The 22,315-nt window shown below is 42.2% G+C and overlaps 1 protein-coding gene across 1 annotated transcript in view; it reads right to left on the bottom strand.

Moving 5' to 3' along the window:
• The window catches only part of LOC109875893 (diacylglycerol kinase delta), a 112,664-nt gene that overhangs the window by 31,776 nt on the left and 58,573 nt on the right, over positions 1–22,315 (bottom strand). Inside the window, 11 exon segments of the mRNA XM_074933826.1 lie at positions 3,776–3,860; positions 5,193–5,332; positions 5,496–5,604; positions 6,197–6,356; positions 6,986–7,088; positions 7,317–7,442; positions 7,785–7,891; positions 8,548–8,680; positions 12,514–12,618; positions 12,860–12,940; positions 13,560–13,670. Of these exon segments, the coding sequence (XP_074789927.1) occupies positions 3,776–3,860; positions 5,193–5,332; positions 5,496–5,604; positions 6,197–6,356; positions 6,986–7,088; positions 7,317–7,442; positions 7,785–7,891; positions 8,548–8,680; positions 12,514–12,618; positions 12,860–12,940; positions 13,560–13,670 (1,260 nt within the window).

Raw genomic sequence — 22,315 nt, 5'->3', positions numbered from 1 at the left:
ACAGCCTTATTCTAAAATGGATTAAATCGTTTTTTTCCCTCATCAATCTACACAGAATACCCCATAAGGGCAAAGCAAAACAATATCACATAAGTATTCAAAGAGTTTAGTCCCTTTACTCAGTACTTTCTTGAAGCATCTTTGGCAGCGATTACAGTCTCGAGTCTTCTTGGGTATGATGCTACAAGCTTGGAATTATATTTGGGCAGTTTTTCCCATTCTTCTCTGTAGATCCTCTTAAGCTCTGTCAGGTTGGACGGGGAGAATCACTGCACAGGTATTTTAAGGTCTCTCCAGGGATGTTCGATCGTGTTCAAGTCCGGGCTCTGGCTGGACCACTCAAGGACATTCAGAGACTTGTCCCGAAGCCACTCCTGCATTGTCTTGGCTGTGTGCTTAGGGTCATTGTCCTGTTGGAAGGTGAACCTTCGCCCCAGTCTGAGGTCCTGAGCACTCTGGAGCAGATTTTCATCAAGGATCTCTCTGTACTTTGCTCCATTCATCATTGCCTCGATCCTGACTAGTTTCCCAGTCCCCACAGCATGATGCTGCCACCACCATGCTCTAACGTAGGGATGGTGCCAGGTTTCCTCCAGATGTGACACTTGGCATTCAGGCCAAAGTGTTCAGTCTTGGTTTCATTAGACCAGAAAATCTTGTTTCTATTGTTTTTAGATTCTTTAGGTGCCTTTTTGGCAAACTCCAAGTGGGCTGTCATGTGCCTTTTACTGAAGAGTGGCTTCCATCTGGCCACTCCATAAAGGCCTGATCGGTGGATTGCTGCAGAGATGGTTCTCCCATCTCAACAGAAGAGCTCTAGAGCTCTGTCAGAGTGACCATCGGGTTCTTGGTCACCTCCCTGACCAAGGCCCTTCTCCCGCGATTGGTCAGTTTAGCCGGGCGGTCAGCTCTATGAAAAGTCTTGGTGGTTCCATTTAAGAATTATGGAAGCCTCTGTGTTCTTGGGGACCTTCAATGCTGCAGAAATGTTTTGGTATCCTTCCCCAGATCTGTGCCTCCACACAATCCTGTCTCGGAGCTCTACGGACAATTCCTTCGACCGCATGGCTTGGTCTTTGCTCTGACATGCACTATCAACTGTGTGACCATATATAGACAGGCGTGTGCCTTCCCAAATCATGTCCAATCAATTGAATTTACCACAGGTGGACACCAATCAAGTTGTAGAAATACCTTAAGGATGATCAATGGAAACAGGATGATGCACCTGAGCTCAATTCCGAGTCTCATAGCAAAGGGTCTGAACACTTAGGTAAATAAGGTATTTCTGTTTTTTGTTTTTAATAAATGAGCAAAAATGTCTAAAAACCTGTTTTCGCTTTGTCATTATGGGGTATTGTGTGAAGATTGCTGAGGAAATTGTTTTCTTTAACCCATTTTATAATAAGGCTGTAACGTAACAAAATGTGGAAAAAGTCAAGGGGTCTGAATAATCTCCGAAGGCACTGTACATAATAATACAGAATGCTGCCTTTGCCTCACGCTTCAGAAACAGGAGATGGCTCCTGCCTTGTGGCTCACACAAGCCATTCTGGCTCACACAAGCCAAGGATTTGTGCAAGGCCACCCACCTACATAATACAGTGCAAATTACAATACAAAATATATCAAAATGGATGTGTCTCTTCACAGACCCCGTTATGCCGTAAGGTGTTCTTTTATCAGTTTTTGAAATATGGTTTTATTACTAGTTTGAATAACCTGGGGTGGCAGAGAGTTCCATGTAGTCATGGCTCTATTTAATACTGTGCGTTTTCCAGCCTCTCTTCTGGACCTGGGGAATGTGAAAAGACCTGATTGCATAACTTGTGTTGTACTGATAAGTGTTCAAACTGTGTGTCAACTGCTTGAACACAGTTCGGTACCGTCAACACATCAACACCTCGTACAAAGACCAATAGTGATGCAGTCAATCTCTCCTCAACTTTAAGCCAGGAGAGATTGACATGTATGTTACTGACATTTGCCTCTGTGTACATCTAAGTGCAATACGTGCTGCTCTGTTCTGGACCAACTTTAATTTACCTATGTCCCTCTTTGCAGCACATGACCACACAACTGGGCAGTAGTCCAGGTCGGACAAAACTAGGGCCAATAGGACCTGTCTGGTCGACTGAGATGTCAAGAAAGCAGAGCAACACCTTCCCATTTTAGCAACCATTCAGTCTATATGTTTTGATCATGACAGCTTGCAATCAAGCAGTTTAGTCTCCTCAACTTGCTCAATTGCCACATTATTCAATAATAGATCTTGATGAGGTATAAGGTTGAGCGAGTGATTTGTCCCAAAATCTATGCGTTTAGTTTTTTTGATATTTAGCACCAGCCTATTGCTATATAGTTACCCATTCTAAAACTGACTGGCTGTCATTCATTTATTTATTTATTTTACTGTATTAGCTGAAGTATATACTGTTGAGTCATCAGCGTACATAGACACTAATAATGACAACAATAATGGCCCAAGCCAGCTGCCCTGCGGTACACCACACTCAACCGAATTTGCATTAGAGAGGCTTCCATTAAAGATGCACTACGCAGAAATGTTTTCTGTTAAATAACTTTGTATTTGGTCAAACACAATCTTTTTCAAAAGTTTGCTAAGCACTGGTTGGCTGTTTGAACCTTTAAAGGGTGCCCTGCTATTCTTGGGCAGTGGAATGACCTTTCCTCCCTCCAGGCCTGAGGGCAAACACTGTCTTCTAGACTTAAATTGAAAATGTGGAAAACAGGACTCGCAATGTATTCTGCTACCAACCTCAGCAATTTAGCATCCAGGTTGTCGGTACCAGGTTGCTGGTCCTTATTTATAGATACCAACAATTTCTTACATACCCACTTTGTGGAACTCAGAACTGCAATGCTTGTCTTTCATTATTTTGTCCGTTATGCATGAATATGAAGGCTCAGCGTTTGTTGCTTTCATGTCATGCCTAAGTTTGCTAATCTTGTCAACAAAAAAGTAATTCACGTGTTTGGCAATATCAAAGGGTTCTGTTAAGAACAAGCCATCTGCCTCAATTAAGGATGAAAAAAAAGGATGGAGCCGAGTTAGTATTTTTGCCTAGAATTTCAATTAAGTTACTCAAGAGCTTTTCACTATCATTCTTTATATCATTTATCTTTGCTCCATAGTATAGTTTCTTCTTGTTTATGTTTAGTTTAGTTACGTGATTTCTCAATTTACTGTATGTTTGCCTTGTATGATCGCATATACACAATTTTAGGTCCAGTCTTTGGAACTGTTTTCTAGATATGGCTATTATATTATGATCACTACATCCAATGGGTGTGGATATTGCTTTAGAGCAGATTTCTTCATCATTAGTAAAGATATGATCAATACACGTGGATGATTTAGTTCCTGTTCTGTTTGTACTGTATATACCCTGGTAGGTTGACTGATAACCTGAACCAGATTATAGGCAGTTTGAAGCTTCTTTTTGAGTGGACAGCTTGATGGTCACCCAGAAAATATACCTCTCTGATGATATCACATACATTATTGGGCATTTCACACAAATAGTCCAAATACTGACTTATTAACAACCAGTTTCATGATAAAGCCTGTGTATTTAGATGCACTCTGGTGTAATTTTGGCTTAAAGAAACAACCAGTTTCCTGGAAAAGCTTGTGTATTGTGAGAAACTGTGGTGTCATTTTGGCTCAAAGAAAAGCAGACGGTTTCATGATAAAGCTTGTGTATTTAAAAAAACGTGGTGTCATTTTGGCTCAAACCTGAGCCCTACGTACCTGCAAGGGGGAGTCGGGACTAAAATCGTCTTCCTTCACCATGGGATAGTGTTTGGTAGGCAGCTCGTATGTCATCACACTCCACCTGAGAACAAAAACACAAACAGACACTGATGTCAAATGCCAGGAAATCGCAGTGTATCAACCCATGAAATCGGGACAAATGACACTGACAGTTATTCTGACTCACTCAACATATTGACCTCATCATTTATCTGATTATTTGGTAGACTAAACAGCTTACCTTAATCCTTCTCTAGTATGATAACCATAGAGAAAGTTGCTCATCCAGTCTAAGAAGATACGGCTTGGAAAGTCCAGATTTATATTCTGTATGTTATCACTTACAGTTTAATGTTCATGAGTTGTGACTCAACATCCTGTCCCAGTATCATAGCAAATACCTTTCAGACAGTAAATACCGTTCAGATAATAAATATCTTTCAGATAGTCAATACCTTTCAGATAATAAATACCTTTCAGATAGTCAAAACCTTTCAGATAATAAATACCTTTCAGACAGTCAATACCTTTCAGATAATAAATACCTTTCAGACAGTCAATACCTTTCAGATAATAAATACGTTTCAGATAGTCAATACCTTTCAGATAATAAATACCTTTCAGACAGTCAATACCTTTCAGATAATAAATACCTTTCAGATAGTCAATACCTTTCAGATAATAAATACCTTTCAGACAGTCAATACCTTTCAGATAATAAATACCTTTCAGATAGTCAATACCTTTCAGATAATAAATACCTTTCAGATAATAAATACCTTTCAGACAGTCAATACCTTTCAGATAATAAATACCTTTCAGATAATAAATACCTTTCAGACAGTCAATACCTTTCAGATAATAAATACCTTTCAGATAATGAATACCTTTCAGACAGTCAATACCTTTCAGATGGTCAATACCTTTCAGATAATAAATACCTTTCAGATAGTCAATACCTTTCAGATAATAAATACCTTTCAGATAGTCAATACCTTTCAGATAATAAATACCTTTCAGATAGTCAATACCTTTCAGATAATAAATACCTTTCAGACAGTCAATACCTTTCAGATAATAAATACCTTTCAGACAGTCAATACCTTTCAGATAATAAATACCTTTCAGATAGTAAATACCTTTCAGATAGTAAATTATTTTCAAATAATAAATACTGTGCCTATCAGATAATAAATGCCTTTCAGATAGCAAATACCTTTCAGATAATAAATACCTTTCAGATAGTAAATACCTTTTAGTTGTAAATGGCTTTCATAAAAATACCTTTCATAACTACACTGTAATTGCCCATGTGACTTTTAGTGCCCCTAAAAGTCAATGTAGTCTCGAAATCTTGCTCTAGCACATAAAAATAGTTACCTCTCTCCTCCCCTCATCTCTCTCTCGCTCCTACCTGTCAAGCATCTTGGTGGTGGCTCTCTCCAGCTTCTCCAGGATCTGTAGCAGTTGAGCATCATCATCGCATAGTCCTCCCCATCCCAGCACCCTGGCTAGGTCATTACCTGTACCCAGAGGGAGGACCCCTAGCTGACACTGGAGGGGAGGTGTGGTGGTGAAACACAGAACAGAGATCAATATATATACACACAGACATATGAAGAGACTGTTACTGATCAGAATCTAGCGCTCTCCATCTTTCCACATTTTCTCTCTCTCTCTCTCTCTCTTTCTCTCTCTGTCTCTCTTCTAGATTTACTTGTTTGTGCAGGTTGAGTTTATCCAGTTCAGACAGGACCCAGCCAACACTACCGTCCCCGCCACACACCAAGATACGAAACGTAGCGAACTTCTGGAACACACGCAGACTGGAAAAGAGAGGGTGTGAAACAGAGGATAGTGGGAGAAAGGAAAGGAGAGAGCTGGAATCAGTGGAGCACTTCTCATAGTCAATAGTCAAAGATTGTTACAAAGGATCAACATTAACAAGAAAGACTGGTAATACTTCACTTCAAAAAAGAAAAGGAGAGCTGCACACTCTAGGAGCTCAGATTCAATAATTGTATAACCTAATAACCAACGTTTCGACAGACAAGCTATCTTCATCAGGGTATAATACTTAACTTAAAGCAGGTATAATGACTTGGAATTTCTGTCGTTTATCTGTCAGGGACTATGTATTACTATTTAGCTAGATAGCTAACTTTCATCTGTAGTCCCTGATGCCGTTATAATGCATTAAGAGACGTCATGGGCATGTATAACCTCCTTTTAATGTCTTAATATCATCTCATAATGTTCCTGTATAAATACCAGTATTATGAACCTTCAATGGAGATTATAAAGGCTCATACGTGCTTATACCAAGTTATAAAGCCTTATACCTGGCAGGCTTAAAGTAAAGCGTTATCTAACGGTTATCAATCAAATACATTTTAGGCCAAGATGTCGCACTCTTACCCCAGCTGTGGTCCTCCGTTCATCAAGTCAAAGACCTGTGCAGGGTTGAGCAGCTGTTTGAATTTCCTTAGAAACTTAACCCCTTGGTTGTCTCCGCTCTTAGAGTTACACAGCACCAGGAGAGGAGAGGTGCAGGAGGGAGAGGTGGCCTTCCAAAAGCCTGAAGAGAAAGATAAAAACACGGGTTTAGTTTGGGGTCGTAGGTGTGTGGTTGTCTTCACTCTTGGGGTGTGTGGTGGAAATTCAACACCAGGGACACCTGAAGTCAATAGTAAATGAATCACTCTTTATTATCAGTTACCTGGAGAGGTTACAACAAACACAACGTGCAAAGTACAAGTCTGCCACAAGTCCCTTCAGTCCTCTTGTATACTGCTACACAAAAAAGCTACATAGACATGGTTCATAGGGTTGGTTCTTGCAGGTGACTGGCAGTTTCCCAAGAAACGGAGCAATGTCTCCTATCTTAACTTCCAGAACATATTCTGGGGGTTCTGCCAATTGGTCTGAGGAGAAAGTCACAGTCACCTGCACACACCAAGATAGAGCAGAGAAGATGTATACTGTGTACAATTCAAGGCTATCTCTTCAGACACATTTCCGTTACAGAGGCATCCGGATTGTTTCTGAGAATTGGCCTTTTTCCTTTCCTAGCAACTTCCAAGGGAGGAAAAGTCAGTAAGGAAAAGCAAGAAGAAGAAGAAGATAGCGTTTGAACGAATCCTCCATCCTCGTTTGTGTGTGTGGGTATGAGAAATAGAGAGAGAAAGTGTGGTGTGTGTATCTCACCGTCAGAGTCGATACTATTGAGGGTTGTGGGAGGGATGATTGACACCCGACATTGACCCAGAGGACACGCCTTTCCCATCTGCTCCTTACAGCTGCTGTGCACCTGTACACACACACACACCATGAATCAGGGGTGGCATTTAGAATGTTAGAAAGGTGACAATTTCATCCAATGACCTTTTAGATCTAACACTTTCCCAGAATCCTGTAGCATCACTTTGGACACCACAGCTTATGATGGAGTGTGTGATGTTTTTCTGGCTTGAAGAGTGATGTTCAGATACTGTGTGTGCGTGTGCGTGTGTGTGGGCGCGCGCGTGTATAGACTCACAATAGCCTTGCACCATAGACATCTCCAGTCCTGCAGTCTCCTGACACTGCCACAGTTCTTGTCACACACCACACACTTCGCACTGACCGGTAGGTTCCCCTCTAACCACTGATGAGGCATGGAGACCTGTGAACACATATCGAATATGTACACGTGTAAGTTATCTTTGACTTGTCATTCCTTTTTTAAAGCCTTACTGTGCGACAGTCACACTTCTTTCCTATTATTCCATATTCATTAGAAATGTGAGTGAAATACTGACAGGAAAGGTAGGAGGAGAGGGAGAGAGGATGTACTAGAATAGCAGTGGATATGATTCGAACCCACGCTTGCACTGCTAACATTGTGGAGGCAGCGGCTTAGACCAGCAAGGTTGTTTCACTTGATCAGTGTTTAAATGAGCACAAGAAGATGCTGCTAAGTCAATGAAAAAGACATTTCGGTGTAAAGAGACTTTGTGTTACCCACCCCTTCGTCGTCCTCCATGATGTCATTTCCTATGGAGGCCAGCGTGGTCCATTTACAGGTGTTGGTGGAGCGCACCGCACATCGCTTATGGGCTTTGAATTTACACACTGGGGGAGGGAGGGAGGGAGGGAGAGAGAAAGAGGCAAAGCGAGAGAGAGAGAGAGAGAGCGAGAGAGAGAGAGAGAGAGAGAGAGAGAGAGTGTTTGTATAGAAACCAAAAAACAAATTTGAACCTGTTTCATTGCTTTGAATTAAAGCTGTGGATGTAAAGTTGCATGAATGAAAATAGTGTGCTTGAGGGTATGTGTGTGTTACTTCGCAGGACAGTCCGTGGGAGGTGAGTCTGGAGAGGGCCTCTCTACAGACATGACAGAAGGTGGTCTGTGTGTGTGTGTGTACCTTCGCAGGACAGTCCATGGGAGGAGACTCCGGAGAGGGCCTCTCTACACACATTACAGAAGGTGGTGTGTGTGTGTGTGTGTACCTTCGCAGGACAGTCCATGGGAGGTGACTTCGGAGAGGGCCTCTCTACACACATTACAGAAGGTGGTGTGTGTGTCTGTGTGTGTGTGTGTGTGTACCTTCGCAGGACAGTCCATGGGAGGTGACTCCGGAGAGGGCCTCTCTACACACATTACAGAAGGTGGTGTGTGTGTTCGTGTGTGTGTACCTTCGCAGGACAGTCCATGGGAGGTGACTCCGGAGAGGGCCTCTCCACACACATTACAGAAGGTGGTGTGTGTGTCTGTGTGTGTGTGTGTACCTTCGCAGGACAGTCCATGGGAGGTGACTCCGGAGAGGGCCTCTCTACACACATTACAGAAGGTGGGTCTGGCGTGGGAGCAGGCGTACCAGTTGTGCATCCCAGAAAAATGTTCCATATTGAATAGACTGGCCTGCAGAGAGAGATGGAGGGAGAGAGATGGGGGAGGGAGAGAGAGAGAGAGGGGGGGGGAGGGAGAGAGATGGGGGGAGGGAGAGAGATGGAGGGAGGGAGAGAGGGGGAGGGAGAGAAGCGAGAGAGAAGAATATGCTACTTTTACTCAAATCCACTTACAAGGAGTACAGTGCCTTGCGAAAGTATTCGGCCCCCTTGAACTTTGCGACCTTTTGCCACATTTCAGGCTTCAAACATAAAGATATAAAACTGTGTTTTTTTGTGAAGAATCAACAACAAGTGGGACACAATCATGAAGTGGAACAACATTTATTGGATATTTCAAACCTTTTTAACAAATCAAAAACTGAAAAATTGGGCGTGCTAAATTATTACTATTATTCAGTTAATACTTTGTAGCGCCACCTTTTGCTGCGATTACAGCCGTCTGTAAGTCGCTTGGGGTATGTCTCTATCAGTTTTGCACATCGAGAGACTGAAATTCATACCTCCCGTGCAAATGCCGGCATGACGTGATGAGTGGTAGTACTGATGTGCAGATGTGGGTGGGCATCTATTTTATTACATCCAGTGAATATACACCGTCAAAAATAAATGCATTTTACATTTGTTTAGGCAGGCCCTAAGAAACATTTTAAGACTAATACAATTTATTTTCAAAACAATAGAATGGCATATTTTGAGTTCAGTTATGTTACATCCAAATGAATGAAATCAAAGGTTGGTTATTTTGTTCATTAAACAGACGAGACACACCCGCCCCGATCACAGTCAACACACTCAACACCCCGTTCGGTTGAACGTTAGAATGGGCAAAAGGAGTGACCTTAAGCGACTTTGAGCGTGGTGTGATTGTCGGTGCTAGGTGCGCTGGTTCCAGTATCTCAGAAAGGGCCGGCCTCCTGAGCTTTTCACACACGACAGTATCTAGGGTTTACCGAGAATGGTGCAACAAACAAAAAACATCCAGTCGGCGGCAGTCCTGTGGGCGAAAACAGCTCGTTGATGAGAGAGGTCGAAGGAGAATGGCAAGAATCGTGCAAGCTAACAGGCGGTGCCACAAGCAGCAAATAACGGTGCAGTACAACAGTGGTGCGCAGAATGGCACATCGGAGCGCATAATATGTCGGTCCTTATCACGGATGGGCTATTGCAGCAGACAACCACACCGGGTTCCACTCTTATCAGCTAAAAACAAGAAGAAGTGGCACCAGTGGGCACATGATCACCAACACCGGACAAATGAGGAGTGGAAAAACATTGCCTGGTCCAACAAATCCCGGTTCATGTTGCGTCATGCTGATGGCAGAGTCAGGATTTGGTGTAAGCAGCATGAGTCCATGGCCTGCCTGGTGTCAATGGTACAAGCTGGTGACGGTGGTATAATGGTGTGGGGAATGCAACGTTTGAACGCCACAGCCTATCTGAACATAGAATCCATGCCCCAAAGAATTCAGGTTGTTCTTGAGGTGAAAGCGGGTTCCGACCCTGTACTAGATGGGTGTACCTGGCCATTGTATATTTTGTAGTAAAAATATAATGGAATATAACAGAATAAAATACAAATAGTATTTTACCCACACAACTTGTGTCACGGGAACGTGTAGATCCGCTGTCATATAAAGAAGGCACGTTTTGAAACAGAGCCCAAGCCCATGCTTTTTTTGTCCATGTTTCATCTCTTTCTTACATTCCACTTTGTTAGGGAGAGAGTATCTTCATCATGATAGTGACAGAAAATAATAGAAATCTGAGTCTTGTGTTCATATTTCACAACCTCCACAGGATTTTAGAGCTAAATAATAGGCCTACACTTGCTAAATGTTTCTGATCAGTCATAGATGAGCAAATGAATAGATGAGCTATACCAACTCCACTTAAACCACATGACCAAAAGTATGTGGACACCTGCTCGTCAAACGTCTCATTCCAAAAGCATGGGCATTAATATGGAGTTGGTACCCCTTTTTCTGCTATAACAGCCTCCACTCTCCTGGGAATGCTTTCCACTAGATGTTGGAACATTGCTGCGAGGACTTGCTTCCATTCAGCCACAATAGCATTAGTGAGGTCGGGCACTGATGTTGGGCGATTAGGCCTGGCTCGCAGTCGGCGTTCCAATTCATCCCAAAGGTGTTTGAAGGTGTTGAGGGCTCTGTGCAGGCCAGTCAAGTTCTTCCACACCGATCTTGGCAAACCATTTCTGTGTGGACCTTGTGCACGGGGACATTGCCATGCTGAAACAGGAAAGTATGGCAATGTATGGTTTAGCGCTAAGATTTTTCTACACTGGACATTATTCCTCCTCCACCAAACGTTACAGTTGGCACTATACATTCAGGCAGGTAGCGTTCTCCTGGCATCCGCCAAAACCAGATTTGTCCATTGGACAGCCAGATGGTGAAGCGTGATTCATCACAGAGAATGCATAAGAGTCCAATGGGGGCGAGGTTTACACCACGCTTGGCATTGCGCATGGTGACTTTAGGTTTGTGTGCAGCTGCTCGGCCATGGAGACTCATTTCCTGAAGCTCCCGACAAACTATTATGTTGCTGACGTTGCTTCCAGAGGCAGTTAGGAACTCGGTAGTGAGTGTTGCAACCGAGGACATACGATTTTTTACGCGCTTCATTACTCTGCGGTCCCATTCTGTGAGCGTGTGTGGGCTGCCACTTCATGGCTGAGCCGTTGTTGCTCCGAGACGATTCACTACACAACTACAGCACTTACAGTTGACCGGGGCAGTTCTAGTTCTAGGTCTTCAGTAAGGCCGATCTACTGCCAATGTGTGTCTATGGAGATTGTACGGCGTGTAATCAATTTTATACACCTTTCGGCAACGGGTGTGGCTGAAATAACCGAATCCGCTAATTTGAAGGGGTGTCCACACACTTGTGTGTATATATAGTGTATTTACCCAGCCAGGGAATTAACCAAATGTACAGATGGATATTCAGTGAAACAAAAATCACATTGATTGATTAAGACAAGTCACAGGCTTTTGGTTGGGAGGAGGCCTAGGCTACTTGGCGACTGTGAGTGAAGAGCAAAATAATCCACTTGTTAAGCTACAGAACATGCTGGCAAAATGTTCTGATCAGCGCTAATGAATGAGCCAACTAAACAAGATGATCATGAGCAACCCTCACCTCAAATTTCCAGAGCCTAACTGTAGCCTAACCAATATCCAAACGGAGATTCGGTGAAAAGAAAAATCTGACATTGATTCATTCATCAAGATGAGTCCCTATAATTGTATCCAAGCAAACATGAAACGGTGCTGAAATAATTGAACATAGGCGGGTAAGCTATTGCTTCAAATGTACCTAGGTAGTGCATAACTATGCCGTCTCAGCATTACGGTTTCATTTCATACTAAGCTGTAGGCAGAACATTACCGCAATCATGGCTAGGTCAGTTGGCGGAAATAAAAGCAGACGCCTTGTCCCGGCAATACCGTACATTTATATTGAAAAATCAGCAAAAAGTTGGTGGGATGCTAAAGTTGGTGGAAAAACGTATTGGTTTGAAATGTGTAAAAGAGGTTGAGAGTTTTCACTTTACTGTATGAAAGCAAATACAACACAAATATATAATTTTGTACCAATGGTATGAAATGGCTGAATGCTAAATGCTACCAATTTAGTTGATGAGAAGTACCCACTGCTACCACTAAATGTATTCAAAATGAACAGGTAAATACCAGAAACAGGACTGTAGAATGAAACAAAAGTATAGTCAAAGGCAAAAGGGTGAGAAGGAATGAACGAATGGAGGGATGAAAAGATAAAAGCTTGAGGGGATGGAGGGATGAGAGGACTAGTGTTTACCTCATACATTTCCCATTTCTGTACAGACTTCAGAGCACCGATCCAATCCTCCATCTCCTTCCTGCTCTCAGCACACAGCATCAACTTCCTGAATGGAGTGATCACCTGGAGAGAGAGGGTGGAGGGGTGGAGAGAGAGAGACAGGGAAAGGAAGAGAGAGAGAGATAGGGAGGGAGGGACAGGCTGTATAATACATAGTACTGTAGATTTACAAAGACTTACACAGTCCTACAGTTTTGCAGTGAAGTGTGTAATACAATTGGAAATGTGTAGTCATGGTGGTCATTATGGTTACTGTGTAGCTGTAGTCATGGTTACGGTAGAGGTAGTGTGTCATCATGGTTACCGTGAAGCTGTTGTTGATGTTCTTGGTACTGGTCTCGGCCACGCTGGCGTCTGATAGGTCCACCTCGTCAAATATCAGAGACTGATGGACAACAACCCAAAAAATTTAACCGAGTTAAACACAGCCATAAACAAAACAGACAGCATCTAATCTAAAAAGTTTTTAAATACCCAGTGAAGTCAAAAACTGGATTTTCCTGTGTTTTATATATATTTCCACACTATGAGGTTGGAATAATACTGGGGAATTGTGACAATTATGATTATGCCCGTTTAGTGTAAGAGCGGTTTGAAAAGATTGCCTGAAATTTCAGCCTGTTTTGGTGGGAGGGAGTTTTGGTCTGCCTGATGACATCACCAGGTGGTAAATTAGTTAATAGACCAATAAGAAAGAGAATCCAAACCTCTCAGCCAATAACAACTAGTTTTCAGTTTTCCCCTCCCCACTAAGACCACTTCCAGACAAATTTTTGCTTGAGAAATCTCTCTTTGCTAAGAAGCCATTTTTGTTTGTTTTAGACCATTTTGCCTGAAAAAAATCGCAGTAAAGTATTTCATTGTTACTCAGAAATGATTTGAACCTTTAACTACACCCACATACTTAATCATGTGAAAAAGGTGACAGCTTGCACATCCAAGAAATGTCTGGGCCTGGTGAAATAATAATAATAGTTGGAGTGTTAAACCTATAAACTAGTTACCTTGGAGTCTTTGGCATAGTAAAGTGTCCGGCCTCTCAGTTTGAAGTACCTCCTCTTCCATCTCTGGAAAGAACTGGTCTGTTTCAATAGGATCCCTTCCTTTACACTTTTCTATGGAGAGGACAGAGAGAGAGAGAGAGAGAGAGAGAGAGAGAGAGAGGCTTGAGATAGGGGTGGGGATGGGCTGTTGGGTGGAATGTTGTGTGTGGGGGGGGGGGGGGGGGGGGGGGTGGAGAGAGAGGGTGTGTGATGTGCTTCATGATGTCTATGTGTGTGGGTGAGATGATGAAATACAAGATATAATCAAGAAGCATAACTATTCAAATAATTTCAATTCAGTTTCATTTGGCTCCAAATGCCGGGAAAGTTTCCAAGATATATTTAGGGAAACACATTGGCATGCATGATGCCCTCTATCACCTAGCAACATTCCAGCACAAGTCGATATGGCAAAAACAACTTACAGACAACTTCCTCATACAGTACCAGTAAAAAGTTTGGACACACCTACTCATTCAAGTGTTTTTCTTTATTTGAACGATTTTCTACATTGTAGAGTAATAGTGAAGACATCAACACTATGAAATAACATATGTGGAATCATGTAGTAATCCAAAAAGTGTTAAATATATCAAAATATAGTTTCGATTTTAGATTCTTCAAAGTAGCCAACCGTTGCCTTGATGACAGCTTTGCACACTCTTGGCATTCTCTCAACCAGCTTCACCTGGAATGATTTTTCAACAGTCTTGAAGGAGTTTCCACATATGCTGAGCACTTGTTGGCTGCTTTTCCTTCACTCTGCGGTCCAACTCATCCCAAACCATCTCAATTGGGTTGAGGTCGGATGATTGTGGAGACCAGATCATTTGATGCAGCACTCCATCACACTCTTTCTTGGTCAAATAGCCCTTACACAGCCTGGAGGTGTGTGGGTCATTGTCCTTTTGAAAAACAAAAGATAGTCCCACTAAGCGCAAACCAGATGGGATGGTGTATGGCTGCAGAATGCTGTGGTAGCCATGCTGGTTAAGTGTGCCTTGAATTCTAAATATATCACAGACAGTGTCACCAGCAAAGCACCCCCACACCATCACACATCCTCCTCCATGCTTCATGTTGGGAACCACACATGCGGAGATCATCCGTCACCTACTCTGTGTCTCACAAAGACACGGCGGTTGGAACCAAAAATTCTCAAATTTGAACTCATCAGAACAAAGACAAATTTCCACCGGTCTAATGTCCATTGCTCGTGTTTCTTGGTTTTCATGAAGCATTTATTTGGGCTGCAATTTCTGTGGCTGGTAACTCTAAGGAACTTATCCACTGCAGCAGAGGTAACTCTGGGTCTTCCTTTCCTGTGGCGGTCCTCATGAGAGCCAGTTTCATCATAGCGCTTGTTGGTTTCTGCGACTTCACAAAGTTCTTTACATTTTCCAGATTGACTGACCTTCATGTCTTAAAGTAATGATGTGTTGTCATTGCTTGTTTGAGCTGTTCTTGCCATAATATTGACTTGGTCTTTTACCAAATAGGGCTATCTTCTGTATACCACCCCTACCTTGTCACAACAGAACTGACAAGTGGATTAAAAAAGAAAGAAATTCCACAAATTAACTTTTAACAAGGCACACCTGTTTATTTAAATGCATTCAAGGTGACTACCTCATGAAGTTGGTTGAGAGAATGCCAACAGTGTGCAAAGCTGTCATCAAGGCATTAAGGCAACTATGTTATTTCTTAGTTTTGATGACTTCACTATTATTCTACAATGTAGAAAATAGTCAAATAAAGAAAAACCCTTGAATGAGTAGGTGTGTCCAGATTTTTGACTGGTACTGTACATGATTTCATCTTTGTCTAAGAATGCTACACGTGACATCAAATTGGCAAGCTGCCCTGTGTGTCAACGCAACCCCTAAATATGTCCTGAGGGAACCAGACACAAAGACAGGTGCGTCCCCCCCCCCCATAGCGAGTCACTATGGGTGAACACACATCATCTGACAAGTTTGACAGCGCATGTGTGAGAGTGTGATGTGTTTGACTATCCTGGTGGTCAAGGTGAAAATGGCCCCATATGTTTCACAGGGCTGTTCACACCTTCACTGTGTGTGTGTGTGTGTGTGTGTGTGTGTGTGTGTGTGTGTGTGTGTGTGTGTGTGTGTGTGTGTGTGTGTGTTCAAAGCTGGGCACTGCTGGGTGCTAAGTGTAGATACGTCAGAATTTGCATAGCAGATTGGACCTTTTAACTGTCATAACTCAGCTATCTATCCTGGCAAACAGACACACAAACACACATACTCACACACACGTCTAAAGACTGTCTCTGATGTCATGAAAACTCTCATTTCCTCTCTTTTCCTTTCCATTTTCCCAATTCAATAAAGGGGAATGGAAACAATAGGCTTTAGAACACCAGCTAACTGGAACTGTGAATCGTGGTTGGAACCAAAAATCTCAAATTTGGACTCATCAGACTAAAGGACAACCCGTCTAATGTCCATTGCTTGTGTTTCTTGGCCCAAGCAAGTCTCTTCTTATTGGTGTCCTTTAGTAGTGGTTTCTATGCAGCAATTAGACCATGAAGGCCTGATTCACAAGGTCTCCTCTGAACAGTTGATGTTGAGATGTTTCTGTTACTTGATGGTTTTTGCGACTGATGGCTCATGTACATTAGCACACAGTAAATTGCTGCGTGCCGCTTAGGCTGCCCAGAGTGGCTTGCTTGTGGGCGTGCTGGCAGCATATGGCAGCACGTTCGATTGTGCGTCAAGAATTAAGCATAGCAAATTTATATGAACGTCTGGTTATTAAATGGGTAAATAGTTTAATCCATTCTCCATTTCATGAATTTATTCACATGTAAATAGTAATATGCTCTAAAACGCTCTGATGACAAACAAACTTTGCTGCCCTGTTACCAACTGTCCACCTGGCTGGAAGAACTTATTCCAGTAAGTAGACACATTTCGAAAATGTAAAAAAAAAACTCAAATTAGCTGCTAACGTAGCTAGCAAGCTATCTAGACAACTTTACATACTGTATAGATAGCTAGCTAAGTTAATTAAATATCACCAGCTACTTAACTTCATATTAGCTAGCTATCTTGATGTATTTATCACTGTAAAAAACAAACTCCAAATGCATTTGAAGGTAGCTAGCTAACAGCCACGGATGAGGGTGAAAGGATAGCAGCCCCAACTGTAAAAGTGAGAGAGTAGACTAATCTGGAATGGAAAGGTACTTTTGTGTAGTTCCAGTCCTTAGAAGTGAGGATGGAGATAATAGTAATGTAATATTCAGTGCGGTCTAACTTGAGTATAATGAAGTCTGTTTCTTGTGAGGTTTTCTATCCTCAGATACAGAGAGCTGTGAAAGCCTGTCTGCAGATGAAGAGGTCCCAATGAAGAGCAGGGGTTCTCAGTCCTGGACTCAAATGTGTGAACATTTTTGTTTTTGCCTCAGCACTACACAGCTGATTCAAATGGTCAACTCATCATCAAGCTTCAAGTGGTATTTATGTATTCATTTATGATGCTATATTTGATATGATTCTGCTGTTGTCACATGCTAAAAATGTGTGTACACATGCATCTATCTATCCAATGTTATCATGATTTGTTATAAGGGATATTATACTTTAGTAATCCACAATGACCTGGTGATGTACAATTCTAATAATGACATTATCTTCCATATTCCTACAGATACCTTGTAACTGGAGATTCCTTCAAAACAATTGCCTACAGTTACCGTGTAGGGTACTGCAAGGTTGTTTGACCAGGGCCATCTGGGTTGCCTCCTGGGGGAATTCAGGCGTGTGAAGGCTACCTGTGTCCTGCATAACTTCATGAGGATGGACACGAGGACCAACTTGCCGCTGTGTGCCAGAGGAGAAGTCTGCTGCTCTGCAGGACGTTTCAAGGATGGAGTCCAAAAACGCAGCAAGAGAGGCAATCTGTGTGCGGGAGATCTTCACCTCCTACTTCTTCAAGGAGGGTGCTGTTCTCTGGCAACTCCATAGACTACACTATGCACAACCAAAGGCTCTTTTAAGAGCCATCCACATTGCAATAAGAGTATTCTTCCATTTACTTAGCTATGTCAACTGCAGTTATTCAATTCCCAGTTTCTCTCCTTTTGATTTCCACTTCTCAGGTGAGGGTGCTGTTAAGGTAAGGGTGCTGTTAAGGTAACAAAACAGGCTATTTTAAGTCACCCATATTGACATTTTTTTGAACAATTGGACTCCTAATAACCCACACCTACACACTCGTGAATCAATCTGATTGATGGATTGTGTTGTGCAGTAAGCAGGCTCAGGTGTATAACTGTAGCTCCTTCCACCTTCAAAGAATAGGCAAGAGGGAGAGAGAGGCATGAACACAAAGCCACTTCATTATTTCTAGAACTACACCATAGTGTTTGTCCTTGAGTTGTCTGTGCATGTTTTTCAGCATAAAGTGCAACCACTTAGTGTGGACACCAGGTGAGGCCACACACACAGATTCCTGTTGAGTACTGTCTCTTTAACTACCTTATTTTCTCAATAACAGTCTCTCTCCTTCACTTCATCCCTAACTCCCCTTTTCTGTAAATCCTCTAGGTTATATCAGCTGTGTCGGTGAACCCCTCCCGCATCTGAACTGCCTACATAGAGGGCACGGCAAGATCAGAGGTGAGAGGTCACTTGGTCAGGTCAACAAGAAGCATTATTAAAGAGATGCTTTACATTGAAATACAGATAGAGGTGTAGTAGTCCCAGAGTTAATGATCCAAGGTCAGTTTTGCGTTTCACCTCCTGATGATTATGATGACTGACAGTGTTAGAATAAAAAAAAACACAAGGCTTAAAAATAATATCTCTCTCTCGTCTGCAGGTATGTTTTGATGTGAGAGAGGATGCCAACCCCCAGTCCAGTCATCTCCCCCAGCCGCTCTTAAAATAACCATCGGGCCGACTGGGAGCCAAAGGCTGGTTAGGAGACACCACTAGAGACATTATTATGTAATTGGGATGAACTGAGAGAATATTAGGGTAGCACTGTGATTCATTAATCATATGCTGTCTTCCCTGCTCCTCTGTTCTTACCTCTTTCCCTTTCTGTCTTTTAAACCTCTCTCACTACCTCCTATTTCTTCCTCTGCTTTTATAATGCACACCAGATGTGCATTGAAGTACAGATTGAACTTGTATTTATAATATGATATTACAATTATAATATTGATATTGCATGTATTATGTATTTATAACACTTGGGAAATGTACTTCTTTCAATACATCATTTCACATTCTCTACTGGTTGAAATTAAGTCTCTCGTTTGATGAAATACTACACCCGTCCTGTGTTTATCAGATCAATGCAGATTAAGGAAATTAGATATTAAATCAAGTTAAATGAAGGTGAAATAAATATAAAGAAAATGTTGAGATGAACTGGTTTTAGAGTATTTACATGATGCATAGGAAGTGTAGTGTACAGTTCTTTAAATTCTATTTCTGTATATATGAATTACAAATCTGAACTGCACCTTTATTTGCCAAGGTAGAGTACATGATCAGTGAATATATTCTACTCAATCCATAGACTGTTTTGAAGATGATACAACTGGCCATAGCCAGTTATCTTCAAGTAATATTTTTGCAGGAATCTCCTTGCGAACAATTTTGCCAAAGATGATAGCTGTGGTTCATAGCTAGGTTCTGAACTAATATTTATACCAAACGTTTTAGGGTCCATACACAGATCGGCTGCATAGCTAGCTACACATCCATAGGAATACAGATATGTTTATCCTCCAATACACAATAAGCAAGAAAATAGTTAGCTACCTATGTTACTTTAACTGCATTGCATGAGAAATAACAGCAAGGCAAGCGTACAAAATTGTACATTCAATTTGTGGTAAATGCTTAAGCTAGCTAGACTCATAACATCCACTGTTTCACAAGATGAGAGCCTGATTTCCTGGTTTCTCAGGAGTCCCTAAAACATTCATCAGAATTACAATTTCATACTCATGTCTCATCACCAATAAAGCTAGCCAGCTAGCTGGCTAATGTTAGTTAGTCAGCTACTGTTGACTAACCCCATTCAGTACAAATGAGCGCAACCGCTGCATTCAAACGAGGCTGCAATGAAAACTAATGGGATTTACAGCGAGTGTTGGCATCAACATCTGGGGTGTGAACTATGTTTCTATTCAAGTGTTGATTGACATGGTAATGGCCCGATAGTACTGGAGAAAAGTTGAAAAAACTGACCCCTCTGACACTGTACGATAAATTGCAGGATACCTAGTCAATTGTACAACTGAATGCATTAATTTTTTTTGCATTATCACTGCAAGCCATAATTTTAGAGTCGCCCTAAAAACCCGATTAAAATTCAATCTATTTAACTTTCAACAAGGCACACCTGTTAATTGAAATGCATTCCAAGTGACTACCTCATGAAGCTGGTTGAGAGAATGCCAAGAGTGTGCAAAGCTGTCATCAAGGCTAAAGGTGGCTACTTTGAACTACAATATATTTTGATTTGTTTAACACTTTTTTGGTTACTACATCATTCCATATGTGTTATTTAATAGTGATGTCTTCACTATTAATCTACAATGTAGAAAATAGTACAAATAAAGAAAAACCCTGGAATGAGTAGGTGTGTCCAAACTTTTGACTGGCACCAAAACATATTAGAAAGTCGTACATTTGTAATATAATATTCATACAACAATAACTATATTGAAATAATAAGGTTAGGGGAATACATTGTCTCATTCAAACCTGAAAAAAGTTATATCATGACATTATACAACATTAATCTCAGGGATATTGGTATCAAAATTGTACGGGAATTTCATCATTTTATATGAATAAGGCATATGATAACAATAATTGGCTTTCACAACTTACATTTCTTCTTACATAAATTAGGCCTATAGTCTAATACATAAAGAGTCCGAATGGGAACAAATTAAAAGCATGCAAGAAAGGGGAAATGACCAGTGACAATCTGAGCTACTTGGTGGTTACTAGGATTCCCATTACTACTACCTACAGTGCGTTCAAAAAGTATTCAGACCCCTTGACTTTTTCTACATTTTGTTACGTTACAGTCTTATTCTAAAATTGTTACGTTTTTTTTTTCTTGATCAATCTACAAGCAGACTTGGATCAGCTCCGCCAAGCTATCTCCCTGCAGGGAGCCACCATTGAGAGACATCAGGAGTTTCTACAGGGCCCTTTGGAAGGGCTCAGTTCCTTGACGGAATGCCCCGACCATGGGTTAAAGGCTATTATGAAGCAAATCAGGGTGTTAAGTCTTCCGGGCTTTGGTCAATGATGTGCTTCGGGACATGCTAAACCGGTTTGTGTTCGTCTACCTGGACAACATCCTGTTTTTTTTCCCGATCTGCCCAAGAACATGTACTCCATGTCAGACAGGTCCTTCAGCGCCTCCTGGTGAACCAATTGTTCGTGAAAGCCGAGAAGTGTGAGTTCTATCACCTTTCTGAGATATGTCATTGCTGAAGGCAATGTTCAGATGGATCCTGGAAAGGTGAAAGCAGTGGTGGATTGGCCTCAACCAATGTCCAGGGTGCAGTTTCAACTGTTTCTTGGGTTTGCAAGCTTCTACCGGCGTTTCATTCGGGATTACAGCACCCTGGCAGCCCCCCTCTCGGCACTCACCTCCCCCAAGGTACCGTTCAAATGGACTCCAGCTGTCGACAAAGCCTTTGTAGACCTGAAGCATCAGTTCACAACAGCACCCATCCTCAACCATCCGGACCCCTCGTGTCAATTTGTGGTGGAAGTGGATACTTTGGATTTTGGCGTGGGGACCATCCTGTCCCAACGATCTGCCCAGAACCAGAAGCTTCATCCCTGTGCCTTCCTGTCCCATCGTCTCAATCCTGCTGAGAGGAACTATGATGTTGGCAACTGAGAGTGGAGGCACTGGCTGGAAGGAGCAGAACAGCCATTCCTGGTCTGGACCGACCATAAAAACTTGGAATATTTCCATTAAGCCAAGCGCCCTAACTCAAGGCAGGCCCGGTGGGCCCTCCTATTTACCAGAGGCAACTTGACCATTTCCTACCGTCCTGGGTCTAAAAATGTGAAGCCTGATGCTCTCTCCCGCCTATACAGCTCCTCTGCCACACCCTCGACTTCCGAAACCATTCTCCCTACCTCATGCCTTGCTGCCACTGTGGATTGGGGTATTGAGAACCTGGTTTGCGAGGCGCTACGCTCCCAACCTGGACCTGAAGGGGGCCCGGCTAACCGGCTGTTTGTCCCTAACCCAGTCCGGTCCCGGGTTCTGGAATGGGCTCATTCCAACAGGTTGACCTGTCATCCAGGGTCCCGTTGTGCACTAGCCTTCCTTCGACAACGTTTCTGGTGGCCCACAATGGTCCCTGATGTCTATACCTTCGTCATCGCATGCACTGTGTCATGACGTTGGCCTGGGGGATAGGTTTATGACAGTCATAAATACCTCTTCCCCCCGTTTTTCTCTCTCTACCTTACTGATGTTACATTTGCAAACCCTTGGTTAACATAGAGATTCTGGGAACATCAGAAGGTGGGGGGAAAAGAACTATTTTCTGGTAATGCGACCAATTGAACATATGCGGTGGTACTTAATGAATATGATGTCAGTTCGGTTGTCACCTGAGACATTCTCATCAATGATAAGATGACATAAACTCTACAGTGGAAAGTCTACACATCAGAGTTATCGGATTC

Source organism: Oncorhynchus kisutch, linkage group LG9 (genome assembly GCF_002021735.2).
Source record: "Oncorhynchus kisutch isolate 150728-3 linkage group LG9, Okis_V2, whole genome shotgun sequence".
In the NCBI taxonomy this organism is placed as follows: Eukaryota; Metazoa; Chordata; class Actinopteri; order Salmoniformes; family Salmonidae; genus Oncorhynchus; species Oncorhynchus kisutch.
Note: the sequence above shows the minus strand (reverse complement) of the source record. Positions and strands in the feature narration are given on the sequence as shown.